The following is a 17,488-nucleotide window of genomic DNA, read 5'->3' as shown; positions in this document are numbered from 1 at the left end:
ATTTCAATGTAATGCAAAGATTGGCAGCTTGCTTTAAATGTTTAGAAATGTAAAATTATGTACTTCACAAAACAAAACAAAATGTAGTGTCCTATGACTATAGTATCAGTGAGTCACAGTTGGAATCGGCCAACTCATACAAATACCTGGGTGTTACACTATATAGGTATATGAAATGGAATGATCATATAGGTTCAGCTATGGGTAAAGCAGGTGGTAGACCTTGGTTTGTTGGTAGAAAAGTGGGGATGTGCAATCATCAATCTACAAGGAGATTGCTTACAAATCACTCATGTGACCAGTTCTAGAATATTGCTCTAGTGGTGGGACTCATACCGGATAGTACTAACAATGAATATTGAAAATTTCCAGAGAAAGGCAGCATAAATGGACACAGGTTTGTTTAATCTGTGGGAGAGTGTCACAGATGTACTGAAGGAACTGAACTGGCAGACTCCTGAAGACAGACGTAACCTGCCCCGAGCAAGTCTGTCCGTAAAGTTTCAAGAACTGGCTTTAAATGAATATGCTAGGAATGTACTACAACCCCTGTGTATCATTCTCAAAGGGATTGTGATGATAAGATTAGAACAATTACTGCACACATAGAGGCATTCAAACAATCATTCTTCTCACGCTCCATATGTGAATGGAACAAGAAGAAACAGTAATGACTGGAACAATGGGACCTATCCTCTGTCATGCACCACAAAATGGTTTAAAGAGTAAAGATTTGAATGTAGAATAACACATTTAATAAGAAGTTCAGCTTGCCAGGGGACCTTTCCTGAACTTTTAAAAATAACTGTACGAGTGTATGAAAAGGGTACAGCCACTTACATAAATAATTATGGACAAATCCCATTGACTTCAACACTTGGCATGTTGCTTGAAAGAGTTCAAATGGCTCTGAGCACTATGCGACTTCACTTCTGAGGTCATCAGTCACCTAGAACTTAGAACTAATTAAACCTAACTAACCTAAGGACATCACACACATCCATGCCCGAGGCAGGATTCGAACCTGCGACCGTAGCAGTCATGCGGTTCCAGACTGAAGCGCCTAGAACTGCACGGCCACAACGGCCAGCTTGAAAGAGTAATTGTAGACCAAATGGAACCCCCTTCCTGTAAATACAATCTATCAGACAACTCAGAGCAAGGATTCTGAAACAGACGATTCACAATAACAGCAGTAGCAATTTTTTGCCCATGAACTGCTGAATAGACTGGATAAAGGAAACAAAGTTATTGGGACTTTTCTAGATTTTTCTAAAGCATTTGATTCTGTGAATCATGCAGTGCTACTATGCAAGTCAGAAACTTATGGTATACAAGGAGTAGCACTAAAATTCTGAAGTTCTTATCTCCGAGATAGAAGACAGTGTAGTACACTAAGTTCTAATAATGAAAGTAAGACATTCATAGAGTAAAGGCAGCATACAGAACTCTCATCTGTGGAGTCCCACAGGGAAGTATACTTGAGCCATTCTTGTTTCTTGTATATTTTAATGACACAACACAGCCACAAAACTCAGAACTAGTGAGCTAGTGAGCTATGCTGATGATACAGCAACTATTAGCTGGGACCATACCAAGCAGCTAGGATTCCAAAACAACAAAGGAAACTTTGAAACGATCACAGAATATTTAACAATGAATAAACTTACACTGAATAAGGACAAAACCATAGTAATAAAGTTCTTGTTAAATTATAATAATGCTCGTATTCAATCACTTTCTACAGTTGACACATCTGATAAACTTAAGTTTTTAGGTATTTTGATTGATGAACATCTCTTATGAAAAGAGCATATTAGCTGCATCTGTGAAAAGGTCGCCAGTAATATTTACTTACTAAAACATTTTACAAATATAATATCTCCCTCCCTCCCCCCCCCCCCCCCCCACAGTCCTTAACAAGTGTACTGAGATTTAACCCATTCTCATTTGCAATTTGCAATATGGGATTAAGATTTGGGGTGGTGCAACCACAGTCTACATGACTAGGTTTCCAGACTTCAAACGAAAGCAGTTAGGATAACTGTTAATATAGGGAGGCACTAGTCCTCTGGGGACTACTTCAAAAATTATAGTTTGCTGACTGTGCATTCACTGTATGTCCTTAAGGCCACAATGCTTGTAAAAGAGAATTATGAAATCACACACACACACACACACACACACACACACACACACACACACACACACACACACACACGGACATCTGAAGTAAGATGCTGTAGGAGGAAAACAATATCTCCTAATTGGCTCGTTAATGTTGTTCCCTTTTTCCACACAGTGCTGAAGAATGGGTGTTCTATGGGTGTTTAATTATGTTTGTGGCATTGCCTGATATTTCTGTAATTACAAATCTCTAAGCATATCATCTGCTGAACCTGAAGTGTGCATGTAGATCATCTTGTGAGTGTGATGAATTTAAGTCAAGAACAGTTTTATGTTCTCAACTGCATATGTTCATCGTATGGCAATGATTCTGTGTCTGTGACTGTTACTGTTAGCTGTGTATCTCACTGTAAAGAGCTCTTGAAAGTTACATTTCAGTTGTCACTCCCATTTTGTGCTTCCCTGTTATATTGTCCTGCCAGGTAAAATGAAGCTCGTATCAGACCATACCACCTGCAGTTCCTGCAATAATACCAAGTGATTGTTAGACCATGCCTGCCATTAATGAATACAGTGTGCACTATCATCATTGCATGAGACGTGCTGAGAACAGTATTATGTTTATGTATGAAAGTTTGTAAATATTGAGCCCCTGTGACATTGTGGCTGTACAATCAAAGTGACATCTTCAATTTTTTGGTCCTGTCCTCCTCAGTTGCGCGTAATACTACGGTATGTTGATGATTTTCACTTGTGGACCGTCTGACAGCAACTGAATAAAACACAATTTTAGTGCCATACGCGTTTCGCCTTTATTTTCTGCAAGGCATCATCAGTGGCCTGTAATATGTACATATGTTAGCTATTTTATTTACATTTTTTGTCACTGTGCCTATAGGTTATAAACAGTTCTGGTGGTTGGTATTTCCTATTAAGTAGTAATGTTTTGAACTGTACTTACAGGTTGCGTAGACAGTTTCTTACGTATTACGCTCCTGTTGCATTTTTGGTCTTGTTCTTCTTCCTATGAGCGCCAATTTGCTGTTTTTTCTGCATTCCACAGCACTATGCACCGAACGCTTTTTTTAATGCAATGTTTTGGTTTCTGTTGCCGACTGTCAAATGTTTTTGCCAAAGATCGAATATTACTGCCAAACTTATGAGTGTAACTATCGAAGTATCAGTGGTCTGTTCGTGTATGCATTTGTGTGTGCGCTTGTGTGTGTGTGTGTGTGTGTGTGTGTGTCATATTTTGTTTTATTTTATTGTATTTAATTATTTATTTTTGTTTATGTCCTGTGTATGTGTGTATGTGTTTTGGTGTGATTATATATATATAATGGAAGGAAACATTCCACGTGGGAAAAATTATATATAAATACAAAGATGAGGTGACTTACCGAACAAAAACGCTGGCAGGTCGATAGACACACAAACAAACACAAACATACACACAAAATTCAAGCTTTCGCAACAAATTGTTGCCTCATCAGGAAAGAGGGAAGGAGAGGGGAAGACGAAAGGAAGTGGGTTTTAAAGGAGAGGGTAAGGAGTCATTCCAATCCCGGGAGCGGAAAGACTTACCTTAGGGGGAAAAAAGGACAGGTATACACTCTCACACACGCACATATCCATCCACACATACAGACACAAGCAGACATATTTAAAGACAAAATGTCTTTAAATATGTCTGCTTGTGTCTGTATGTGTGGATGGATATGTGCGTGTGTGCGAGTGTATACCTGTCCTTTTTTCCCCCTAAGGTAAGTCTTTCCGCTCCCGGGATTGGAATGACTCCTTACCCTCTCCTTTAAAACCCACTTCCTTTCGTCTTCCCCTCTCCTTCCCTCTTTCCTGATGAGGCAACAATTTGTTGCGAAAGCTTGAATTTTGTGTGTATGTTTGTGTGTCTATCGACCTGCCAGTGTTTTTGTTCGGTAAGTCACCTCATCTTTGTATATATATATATATTTTGTGCTGTGTATGTGTGTCTGTCTGTATTTTGGTGTTATGCAATTTTTTTTTTTTTTTTTTTTTTTTTTGGGAGGGTGTGTGTGTGTGTGTGTGTGTGTGTGTATTTTGGTGTTATATACTTTTTTTATGTTATCATTTCCTTTATTAAGTGTAGTAAGGAGCCTGTGCTGATGTGTGTTTGTTCATTTATCACATGTTTGTTTTCTGCTATGGCTTTCTGGATGTGGAAGTTCTCTTGCATTTGTATAAGATGTTTGTCATGGTTGCTTATTCTCATTATTTTCATTTCTTGTTCCATGTTTGTAGGATGATGGTTGTAGTGTTTTAAATGCTCTGCAAATGTGGAATGGTTTGTTTCATACTTCCAACATCTGATATGTTCTTTGTATCTTGTTTCAAAATTCCTGCATTTCATGCCTATGCACTAAAATTGTGTTTTATTCAGTTGCTGTCAGACGGTCCATAAGTGAAAATCAAAGTGAGTTTATATTCTTCATGGTGCACTTAATACTCAACTTGAAATAGTCACATAGAGCTCACAATCAAAGAACAAAATAAAGAAATGAACATACTGATAGGTTTGCATATAAAAACATTAGTAATTACCTAGAAAGTATTCACTTTCATGCACACAATGTTCAAACACTTTCAGTTACATACAGTTGGAAGCTAACCATCTTAGCTACCATTTTTGTCCTGTGTAAAGTTAAGTTACTGCTCTGAAACATTCTTATACCATATATGAATTTCATCAGTTACTGGTACTAAGTTAACAAAATATATAAGAACAGTAGATCAGTTGTAATTATAATTCACTATGTTTGCTTGTAAAGTTCAGTGCATTCTACTTACACTGGTTTTAAAAAACAGTGATGTATGCTCATCTTAGCTGCATCAACACATATCAATCTCAAAATGGTAGTACCTTTTCAGATTTTATTATGTAAATCTTAACACACACCAGCTGCCACTGAATTTCTCTCTTGTTCAACAAAGGTGATTTTTGCAAATAAAAACATTCCTGCACAGTGCCAGCAAGTAAAATGTGTTTTTGATTGGATAATTCTTTGAAATAATGACACAATTTCAGAGACCAATATACAGTGAGCTGACAAAAGTCATGGGATAATGATATGCACATATATAGATGGTGGTGGTATCATGTACACAAGGTATAGAAGGGCAGTGCTGTAATGGTAGTTGAGGCTAGATGAATGGGACATTCCATTTCAGAAATCATTAGGGAATTCAGTATTTCAATATCCACAGTGTCAAGAGCATACCAAGAATACCAAACTTCAGTCATTACCACTCACCACGGACAATGCAGTGCCTGATGGCCATCAGCGGTGACATTTGGATCGAGTTAGCAGTGCTAACTGACAAGCAACACTGCATGAAATAACTGCAGAAATCAATGTCGGATGTATGATGAAATTATCCATTAGGACAGTGGGGAGGAACTGGCCATTAATGCGTTGTGGCAACAGACAACCGAAGCGAGTGCCTTTCCTAATAGCACGACAGCCTGCAGCACCCCTCCTGGGTCATGACCATATCAGTTGTATCCTAGACCATGGCCTGGTCGGATGAGTCCCAATTTCAATTGGTAAGAGCTGATGGTAGGGTTCAAGTGTGCTGCAGACTCCACAAAGCCATGGTTCAAAGTTGTTAACAAGGCACTGTGCAAGCTGGTGGTGGCTCTATAATCGTGAGGGCTGTGTTTCCGTGCAATGGACTGGATCCTCTGGTCCAGCAGACCCAATTACTGACTGGAAATGATTATGTTCAGCTACTTGTTCACAAACAACAATGGAATTTTTATGGAAGACAATGCACCATGCCAGTGGGGCACAATTGTCCGTCACTTGTTTGAAGAACATTCTGGATAGTTTGAATGAATGATTTGGCACCCAGATCACCTGACATGAGTCGTATTGAATATTATGGAGGATAATCGAGAGATCAGTTCATAAACTAAATCCTGGACTGGAAACACTTGCAGAATTATGGATTGCTATAGGGAGAGCATGGTTCAAAATTTCTGCGGGGGCCTTCCAATTTTTGGTTGGTCTATGCCACACTGAGCTGCTATATTACACCAGGCAAAAGGTGGCCCAACATGACATTTGCAAATGTTCCACGACTTTTGTTACCTCAGTGTATGCTTTCCATAGGTCTTATACTTGTACATGCACTGAATTAAAATCTCTGAGAGTATGTTGGTTGGGATTCAGTGAGAGGTTGGCAAAAGGCATGAATATCTGGACTGACCAAGAGTCAGATGAATTCAGAATTTCAAAAAGACCAAGGCCTCTCATGAGCTGTAGTGCCGAAAAAGAAGAAGAACAATAATTTCACTAATCAAAATGTGATAACTGTTTTTGCTTATAGATGATGATGATGATGATGATGATGATGATGATGATTATATATCACAGTTTCTAACTTTTTGATAAATAACATTCTGTGATTCCTGTATGGAATAATGGTAGTATTAGGAGGATAGATTGCTACTCACCATGTGGCAGAGATGTTGAGTCACAGACTGACCCTGGCAGCCAGAGACAGTGATCACATGTGAGAGCTACATTTACGTGAATTTGTAAGTGTATGTGTCATTTCGGAAGAAGGCCTTCTTGGCGAAGGCTAATGTGTTTTGTAGCGTTTTTGTTGTGCCTGTCTGTGACTCAATAGCTATGCTATTTGGTGAGTAGCAATGTATCTTTTTCCTAATATTGTCATTCTGCAGCTTCTAATTTTTGTGTCAGTCCCCCTCAATTTTCTCAGGCACCTCTAACAATGTATCGTCAGCACAATATTATCAGTGTCACTTGTTGGGAGAACAGAGGTGTTGTTGAGCTTCATCATGCCAGGAATAAGTGTGATATGTGGGTGGTTTCCATTGTTCTAATCCTGCTGTTTAAGTCCAACATGAATGTTCATTACCCACCTGTAGTACTTCCATACTTTTGCTCAGGGGCCGCAATACCATACTGCATCTACCACCAACTGAATTCAATATTACATAAAGCCAAAAACATAATGACATGAATTATTAAGTAAATTCCATCCTATAGTATAAACTGTTATTACGCGCTAGTCTTTCACTTTCAGGCAGTATTTTTTAAACAATCCAAAGATACAAAAGAAGTAAAACAAGCATAATTCATTTTACTACATTGTCAACATTTACAATAGAACAAAAATACAGTATTTCTTCTCTATCTTTATATATTTATATAATTAACAACTATAAAACACACAAAAGTTATGTATATTGTTTTATTTTGCTTCTGTTGTCATATACATTAGCAGTCTTTAGTTTTATCATTAGTCCAGCTTCAGGAACTAGCTCAAGAATGTTACAATTACACATTCAAAGTATAACACTCTGTAACTCTACTCTTGTGAGTGCAGTAATCCAGTGTTAAGTGTATTATGAAATGACTTACATTCTCATTACTTTGTGTGCGAGTCAAATAAATAGGTTAAGTCTGATGCTAGACATATGAGAAACAAATCATAAATACTCAAAGAAACATGTTTCCACAGTACACAAAATTTCTACCTTTAATGAGTTATCAAAGTGTTTAATTTATGTAGCCAAGAATATCATGTTAAATGGGGAATTACAGATTATGTTTTTTTCATAAAGATATCTAAAAATAATAAAACTGATCCAAATGTTTTGAAAATATGATACTGCTCCCAAATATATTTTTTTCCATTAGAACTGCAAAGCTTCTTGATAATATTTTACTGTGAGAATAATGCATCTATGGACAGTATGGAGGAGCATTGTAAGTGCACTTGCTTTAAAATCTATCTCAATTAGCTTACTTATGTTTCATCACATTATTATATCATCTGTTTTTCAATATACTGCAAAACAGTATTGGACCAGAAGAACTAAGATATAAATTATTTTAGTGACATTCATTGTTTATTGGCTATGGACGTTCATAAATTTTAGAAAAAGGTCAACAATACATTTTCATCAACCATTTTCAAGATGAGTTGAATGTGGGAACCTTCTTGTTTTGTATCATCACTCAAGATCAACAGAACTTTGAATGAGCAGACCCTGCACAACTTCAAATTAGAAATTTCACTTATTATACAAAGAGTTCATAAAAATAACTTAGTTTATCATAATCTGCCCCCTAAACAATGATGCACGAATTAGCTTTAATTGGTGCAGCTTTTTCCCTCTTGACCTCCTTCAACAAGATCATGAGGCACATTTAGCTGATCTTGCAATGAAAGTAATAGTAATTTACATCACTATTACATGGTTCACGGCAGTGGGGGGAGGGGGGCCTGAGGGGTGGGGCAAGTGGTGGGAGTAATGGGTGTGCAGGGTCTCAACTCTGACTTATCCCCAGGGTAAGTCAAATTGATGGAAGCCAGTAAGGCCAGTATGATGTAGTCTCATAGTGCTATACGTTAACCTTGGCATGTGCCAAGTAAAGTGACTAAAATATTGATGCATTTATGTACTATACATTCTCAATGATATGATGAAAGAATGGCTTACCATGAGAAAGAACCACTGAGGTTTGGACATACTGTTGGCTGCCGCACCCCCCCCCCCCCCCCCCCTACCATTTAAATAGTATCGCAGATGAAAAGCACCTGAAACATGATATGCATCTCAGCATAATTACCTTTTGTCTTTTTCTAACATTAAAGATATCTGTCCCACATCGTTGCCCACATACTCTCCCCAGCCAACAGAATATCCTAGCGTGTTCTGATGAGACTCCTATTCCGAACACCTTCTCCCATACGTCTCATCTGTGAAAGAAACACACTTTTAAGAATCATCCATGCAACTGTCCATTTTTCTCTATTCCAGTCCTGTCACTTGCATATCTCAATAGAGAATCCCACTACTGGAAGCAGTTCTTTTACACAGCAACTGCAATGTTGTTGCTGTACTAATTTCTTTGTAAAATGGCTACCCTGTTGCTGCTCAGAAGAATGTGGAAAGCTGGACCACCCATCTGCTCTTCTGAACAATGACTTATTCCTACACCTGCTTCATCTCTAATACTATAGGCATCCTCTTGCCTCCAATGAACTGCATCTTCTCTGAAGTGTTCAGGAAACTTTTATACCAGTGTATCTTTTAGTTGCACAACCCTCCTGGTCTCAATCTCTGCTAATCTCTGTAATTCACTTTCCTCTATTCCCTGTCTTTCATTATTGTTGCCCTCCGCCCTTTTGTATCTTTTATCCCAGTCCTAATCCTTCATCTACCCTGTCCCCTGGCCCCCCTCCTAAACATCCACATTAGCTCCAAATACCCCTTTGTCCCCTGCATTAGTTACATTTTTTGCCTCAAATCTCATTATCTTTTCCCGTTTCTTCATCTCTCTTGTTTATTGTGCTCCAAAAATTTTTTCTATTGCCTTTTACTCTGCCCTCCTTCAGGTAACTACCACCATCTCTTTTTTCAGCTGAGGGAATGCTCTTTTTCTTTTGCCTTTTGAAATTGGTTGTGGGGGGGAGGGGGGCAGGGCAGGTTGGGGGGGGGGGGGGAGTTGTTATCTGCAAAATAATACTCGAGTACAAGGCTACCTTTCTTATCTTCATCATTTATATTGCATCCTATATTTCCCTTACAGCTTGTCTTTTGGCAGCTTACAGCTGTCATACTTGGGGATTCTTCACTGAAGCAGAGTAGGGTACATTTTTAGAACTATGGTGTACTCAGTCTAAGACCTGTACATGTGTGATAATCATACATTGCAAAGTAACAAGTGAATGAAGTTTTATAATGAAGAAAAATACGAAATATTCAGTGCTCAAGAAATTTCCTGTTCTGAAAATTCAGCACTCCGTACCAGCTGCATGCTGAAAGAAAAGGGAAACACAACAGTAACATTTCTCATTAGGCAGTCTGCAGCCAGTACAATGACCACCATCTATTTGGCATTTGAACACATTTAACACATTTGTACTGTCCTCATGCACTTGCAGGAACTATGATTTCCTGAACTCTATGAACAATCATAGACATCACTTCAGTCACCAGAAAAAATAATTAGCCATAAAGAAAAGGTAAGTTCATATTAACAGGATGTAATACATAGTCCTTGAAAGTATGAGAAGTACTTTTAAACACAACATAGAAAAATAATACCAACTAGACAACTGCTTTCATTGCAACTACTTCAGTCACAATCTTAAAAAAGCAGCCACTGAACAGTTTCTATATAAAATTTAGCTTCACAGCCATGGTAAAAGAAAAAAAAAATCATAAAAATTCTTGTCTGCAAAATAATTTATCTTACTGTCATTACAACATGACATTTCATTGTTTCAGGAACATATAGATGCTACAGAATGGAACCACATTTGAGCTACCTGGTAACTCTCATTGACGCACAAGCAATAGACATTTCTTGGAAATTTTGTGAATCACACTTTTTTATCTAGACAGTAACAGTAAAGCTTCAGATGAGCATCTGAAATGCACCTACTTTGATTGGCATAAATATTTAGCCTGCTAATTTGTCCTGTGAGACTGAAAGATGCTGGGTCTTTGTGGAAGTGTCTGACAGTTGCTTCAAACAGTCCATCACCAGGCGTAGTCTGAAACACAACTACGTAGTCCACATGATCTGTTTCTGCTTTAATATCTAGATCATTGCTTTTCCCTTCAACTACTCGTTTCAACTTCAAATCAGCACAAAGTTTCACTTTTCTCTCCTTGTTTGCAGCATCTAACATAGACTGCAGCTCAGAAAGTGCATATTTTGCACAAGCCTGCATGGTAGTATCTTTGGTAGACACCGTCCTGTACTCCGTGCATGCACACCAGTGAGGCTGAATACCTGCATCCTTGCATTTCCTATCATAGGGAATTTCCCTGAAGAGACTGTTACACGTTGGGCATTCGAGACTTGCATTTTTGACACTCATTTCACTGTCTGTTCTTCCTGCCCTTTCAAGTACGTCTCTCAGAGTCGCATGAACATCAAAAGGTGATGTTAGTCTGTTGCTATTTGTGACAATATTCTTATAGGCATCAGGGTAATTACTCCTAAACCAAGGAGGTATCCAGAAATACAGGAAGGGAAGTCTGTCCTCAAACCAACCAACAACTGTTTCTCGTATCTTCCCAAAGCGCATTCCATGATCACTGAAAAAAAGTACAAGTGTATTGTTCAGAACACCACTGTCTGTCAGCTCTTGAAGGAGGTACATGATTTTAATGTCCATAGCACTAGGGGTGTTGAGGTTATCGTGACTAAAATTGTTCACCCAAAAGAGTGCAAAATATGAGGCATTCTGAAAAACAGTTGCAAAATCTACTGCATACCTAAGAATGTGTTCTGAAACAGAAAGAGACCCGGCACATGTAGCTGACTGATCAGTAGATTTAGATTTCAGTTTCTTGTTTGTGGCAAGGAAAAAGGGTCGAAGATAGTAGTCTGTAGGTTGATGCTTGAAGCCACCTTTCTGGTAGTTGAATGTGCTAATAAATACTTCATCTTCAGCGTACGCAGTTATGTATCCTTGTTGATGAAAATCCTTCCAGATAAGAGGAATGTCATCCATTGGTGTTTCCTTTGTCTTGCAACAGACTTTCTTGACCTTTTCATAGCTCAGCCCAGTCAGAAGAGCTATCAGATTTGGAAATGTGTTGTCTCCCACCTGGAAAAGAAAAACCTCTTAAGCGCACAAAATTTTCAGTCTCAATTAATCATCTCTCTCTCTCTCTCTCTCTCTCTCTCTCTCTCTCTCTCTCTCTCTCTCTCTCTCACTCTCTCTCTCACACACACACACACACACACACACACACACACACACACACACACACACACACACACACACACACACACAAAAAAAGTGTATATTGTATTCTACATCTACATATGTACTTAGCAGATTTAGCAGATACCACATGTCTCAGATACTTTCCTTTCCATTCATGTTGGGAGCACAGTAACAGAACAGAGATAATTAGCATGCACAGAGGCATTTAAGTGGACTGATAAGTTGGGGGCACCAGAATATGATTTCTGAAACTTAAGGAGGCCGTCATGCGATAAAATAATGATCTGCTTTCAAGCATCTGCCAAATCCAGTTTTTTAGCATTTCCATGGTGTTCGCCAGTACATCAAACCAATAACAATTCGTGCCACTCTTCTATGTACTTGTTCAATATTACCTACCTATAAGCCCTACAAGGTAGGTGTCCCCACATTTCTGCAATTTTCTAAGATGAGACAAACCGGTCAGTGAACCCAAATTTGGATGGTATTTAAGGAACCATCTGCATGCACTTTTAGAGTGTGGTTTCACCAGATGCATGCATTTATTGTCCGAGTTGACACAATGAGTACAGATTGGAAATGCACGCATATTAAACAAGTACCTACAAATTTACAGAAAAAATGGGTTCCTTAAGGCAATGATTATGTCAACCGGAATGTGGGGTGCAGAGTACACAAAGTGAAGAACAAGACAACTTCCTTATTATCTTAACTGATCTCTGAGGACAAGACGGACATGTGTTCACAGCACTGAGCATCGTTTTTGTGCCACCCACCTCACCCAGAGTTCCTGGACACATCTTTGAAGATTCCATGCCATTTCCAGTCAACTCTAATCCCTTCTCAAAATCCTAAAATCATTCTTCTGCCACTGCCCTTATTCAAGCAGTATTTTTCTACATCACTAACTCTCACACTCTGTATCACAGCCTTCTATAGCTTTGCAACATTTGGTAAGTACTTTAGTATCAAAAAACCTACTTCATGTAATTAGGTAACATGGAGCTGAGTGTAGATTGGCAGAATACTAGGTCTGAACAAAAGTACAAAAAGAATGAGGAAAAGTGTACAATGTGTAATAGTATCGCGAGTATGTGTGTTTTTTGTGCTATATGATCATAAAGGTAACAGGAAAGAACAATGAAGCCACAAGAAGATTTAAAGAAAACCTCACACATGGAGCGTTCACATTGTCATACGACAAATCAAGTGAAATAATACGTTCGGATCCCTTCATCTGCGAGAGACGTTCAGAAAAAGGTGTAATGTGTGCGGTATGTAAAACTGTGTTCCATTATAAATGTGTAAATACAGATCCAAAACATATGATTTGGTTCTGCTCAAAATGTCTCACAGATGATTTAGTTCACAAACTTAATGGAAAAGACAGTTCGAACAAAATTATCTCAGTGTTATTGGAGGAGATAAAGGTTTTAAAACATGACTGTAACAAAGACACGCAACAGAACGCAAGTAAATCGTATGATAAATGTCATTCAGATACAAGAACTTTTAACAACACTAAAATAAGTTATAGTGTGTAAAAAACTTCCAACCACAGAGAATGAAGTCAGCAAAACAATTCAAAAACTAAAAAATAAAGTCAGTGGGCTTAGATGAAGTACCAGTGTGTGTGCGCTGAAACAATGCATGGGGATTACATAAGGCCCCTTAACAAATATAATAAATGAATCCTTCACATCAGGGACATTTCCGGAGCAGTTAAAACAGGCAAGAGTTGTACCTTTGCTTAAGAAAGGTAATGCAGAAGACAGAAAATTACCGGCCCATTTCCCTGCTGTCAACAGTCTCAAAAATAACAGAAGCAATTATGAAAGACAGATTAATGAATTACCTGAATAAATACAATCTTTTAAGTTAATCACAGTTTGGTTTCCGAAGTGGCAAAAATACGGAGTCGTCATAGTAGAATTAACGAAAGTTGTACTTGATGCTCTTGATAAAGATGGGTGTGTCGCAGACATATTTTTGGATCTTTCAAAGGCGTCTGATACAGTCAACCATAAGATTCTATTAAATAAATTAGAAGCTTAGGAATAAGAGGGGTAGCTAACTACTGGTTTCGATCATACCTAACAGATAGGGTACAAAGTGTAGAGATAAGAAATACTTCAAATAGATCTAAACATTTAGTAAAACACTTATCGGAACCAAAATACATTAATATAGGGGTTCTGTAGGGTAGCATATTAGGACCAATACTATTCCTGATATACATCAGTGACTTCCCCAGTAGTGTTAATCATGGTGAAAACATCCTCTTCGCTGATGACAGCAATATTATAGTCACTGAGAAAACAAGAGAACTGCTTGCCGAGAAAGCAAATGAAACTCAAGGAAGTTTATGATTGGTCAATAAGTAATAAAGTGACATTGAACATAAAGAAAACAAATGCCATGAATTTCTGTTTGAAGAGGAAAAATGACAATGTTAAATTAAATGTAGATGGTGCCTCTATAGACTGTGTAACAAAAGCATAATTTCTAGGAATGAATATTGATTCTCAGTTTAAGTGGTGTGAACACACAAAGGTACTTGCAAACAAAATTTCATCAGCATGTTATGCCCTTAGAATCCTATCATCAGTGTGTAACATGCAGTGTCTTTTAGTTACATATTATTCATATGTACTCAATTCTTAGCTATCGAATTCTTTTTTGGGGAACAAATGCACAAAATATGAACACAATTTTCAAACTCCAGAAAGAGCCATAAGAATAATGAACCAAAAATGCTAGTAGAGCTCATTGTAAAGACCTGTTCAGAACACTGGAGATTTTAACTGTTCCATGTGAATACATTTACCAGTCAGTTGTACACATCAAACAGCTCTGTCCATGACCATGCAACAAGAGATAGACTCAACTTACATTTACCAAGAAAAAATAAACATAAAACTCAAAACAGCATTTTCTACCAAGGAATAAAACTGTACAATAAATTACCAAAAGAGATTAAAGAAATTGCCAAAATACACTTGCAGGCCGGTGTGGCCGTGCGGTTCTAGGGGCTTCAGTCTGGAACCGCGTGACTGCTACGATTGCAGGTTCGAATCCTGCCTCGGGCATGGATGTGTGTGATGTCCTTAGGTTAGTTAGGTTTAAGTAGTTCTAAGTTCTAGGGGACTGATGACCTCAGATGTTAAGTCCCATAGTGCTCAGAACCATTTGAACCATTTTGAACCAAAAACACTTATTTAAAAAGGTAGCTAAAAAGTACCTGGTATGCAATACATTTTGTACATTGAAGGATTACTTAGCTAAAACAGAGTAGGGGGTTTGATAAAGAATGTTATACAAATAAATAATAACGACGATTATAAAATATCCAACATTTCACGTAACACATTCACTTTATGTTTTTTTCCCTTCTTTTTTCCTTTCTAGAGATACTTACCCCCACTATGCATAGCACAATACTAACACCTCTTCCTCTTTCTGAGCTCATCATCTGACTCATTATGGAGGGATGCTGACTCAGTTTTTCAGGATAGCAAATGGATGGAAAGTTGCAGTACAGAAAATGACCCAGAGATCACCTGTGTGTGTGTGTGTGTGTGTGTGTGTGTGTGTGTGTGTGTGTGTGTGGTCTTATGAAACAATGTGTGTATAGTCTGTGCAGTGACTGATAGTGAGACATGAGGGAACAATGTGGCATTACATTATTTAATAAGTTATTTGTATTGTATTGTATACCAGGAGTAAATCTAATGATTGTCTTTAACTAGAAGTCTGTAAATATAAGTGTGTACGAATTACTTATTTTAAATTGCTCTAAATTTGTAAATACTTTGACATGTCCTATATCCCTGTAAAAAGATATCTACAGATGAATAAAGCATCTGCAGCAGCTGCTGCTACTACTACTACTACTACTACTACCACCACCACTAACTATGACAGAGGTGGCAAAAATGGAGTCATATGCATTTTATGCGAAAGAGAGCTCAATTTACGGTGCGAAAAATTGAGCCCGTCATAAAAAACAGCCAGAAACACAATGACGGAGTGGAAATGTGATACTGGTAACACCAGAGAGTTACCAAATTCACCAATTCCTTTAAAAAAAACCGATATGATGTCCAAAGTACACTAAGTGACAACTCTGCATCAGAAAATGCTACTTCAAACATTCAGATACCTAAACCAGCCATTTCTGCACCTCTGAAGACTCGCAAACTACAACAACATGTACCTATGTCACAGCAAAAAATCCATGATCGCTTGATGAAACTTTATATTCTAGTCGATAGCCATGGACGTGGAATCGGCTCACATGTCAATGAGACAGCAGTTGTGAAAGCCATGAACTTAGTCAAGCCAGGAGCGCCCCTCTCAGAAATAATGAATGCTATCCATTATAAAAAAATTATGGAATCATCTTCAGGCGACTTTATAGCTCTGTTTAGCAGCTCAGATGATATATACAGAAAAAAAACATCCATAGCTTGCTCAAAATTAAGGGAACAACTGGTTCATATGTCGCACAAAAACATTCTCTTTGTGACCATTCCCCACCGCTACGATTTGGCACATTGGTCTTGTGTAAACAAGGAGATCAGAGCCACCAATGACCTTCTTTCTGATATATGCAAGCATTTCAAAAACGTTGATGATGTTGATATTAGCAACGTTGGGCACCGGTTTCACACTTGCCATGGCGTTCACTGGAACAGTCTAGGGAAGGAAATTGTGACCCAGAAATTACTGGAAAAAAAATCAAGAGGCACCTGCAAATATCTGCAACACAAACAGCAGTATCAGAAAAATCACCAAAGCCAGTTGTAGTAAGTACAACACAAATGACAGCACCACCACCACCACCACCACCACCACCACCACCACCACCACCACCAAAAACAACAACAACAACAACAGAAGAAGAAGAAGAAGAAGAAGAAGAAGAGACAATAACAACTAAACCTACATCAACAGCAGAAGAAACATCAGTAGCTGAGGAAAAACCATCATCAATTACAGCAGCAGCCCCACCTCCAGCAGAAACAGTGTCAGTATAAAAAAGCAAACACAGTCACTGTACGAGAAACCATGTTACTGACAGCACCAACAGCAGCAGTCACTGAACTTCCAACAACAGTAACAGCTGATCAACACTGCCTGAGGAGGAGCCAAAGGCAAAGTACAGCTGCTACACTTAATGATGATTTTTTATGGCACCAAATGAAGAAAAGGAAGAGATTGTGACAAATCATCCTGAAAAATTGCAGATAAGTGTCAAATATCAACAACAAAGCAGCACTTCACTTCACTAGGTATTGACAAAATAACAAATACGTGCAGAACTTTCAAGATAATGAGTCAAAACATTCAGTGTCTCAGAAATAATGTGTTAGAATTAGAAGTCACTATAAACAACTCTGTAGAGATCTGTTGTATTTGTCTATCAGAGCACTGGTGCAGGGTCAGTGAATTAAGTCTTATAAATATAAGCAATTTGAATTAGCATCTCATTATTGGTGCAGTGTTTGTAAAAATGGTGGAGCATGCATATACACTATGGCTGGGCTGCAGTATAAAGTTAGATCTGAAACATAACATCTAAATATTGAGAAAA

The 17,488-nt window shown here is 38.1% G+C and overlaps 1 protein-coding gene across 3 annotated transcripts in view; it reads right to left on the bottom strand.

Annotated features, from left to right (window-relative positions):
* Window positions 1–9,626: 9,626 nt before the first annotated feature.
* Window positions 9,627–17,488, bottom strand: part of LOC124798009 — a 374,749-nt gene continuing 366,887 nt past the window's right edge. For all 3 annotated transcript variants that reach the window (XM_047261224.1, XM_047261214.1, XM_047261208.1), the window contains exon 5: window positions 9,627–11,769. In XM_047261224.1, the coding sequence (XP_047117180.1) occupies window positions 10,531–11,769 (1,239 nt within the window). In that variant the 3' untranslated portion in view covers window positions 9,627–10,530. The remainder of the gene's footprint in view (window positions 11,770–17,488) is intronic.

Source organism: Schistocerca piceifrons, chromosome 1 (assembly GCF_021461385.2).
Source record: "Schistocerca piceifrons isolate TAMUIC-IGC-003096 chromosome 1, iqSchPice1.1, whole genome shotgun sequence".
Lineage (NCBI taxonomy): Eukaryota > Metazoa > Arthropoda > Insecta > Orthoptera > Acrididae > Schistocerca > Schistocerca piceifrons.
Note: the sequence above shows the minus strand (reverse complement) of the source record. Positions and strands in the feature narration are given on the sequence as shown.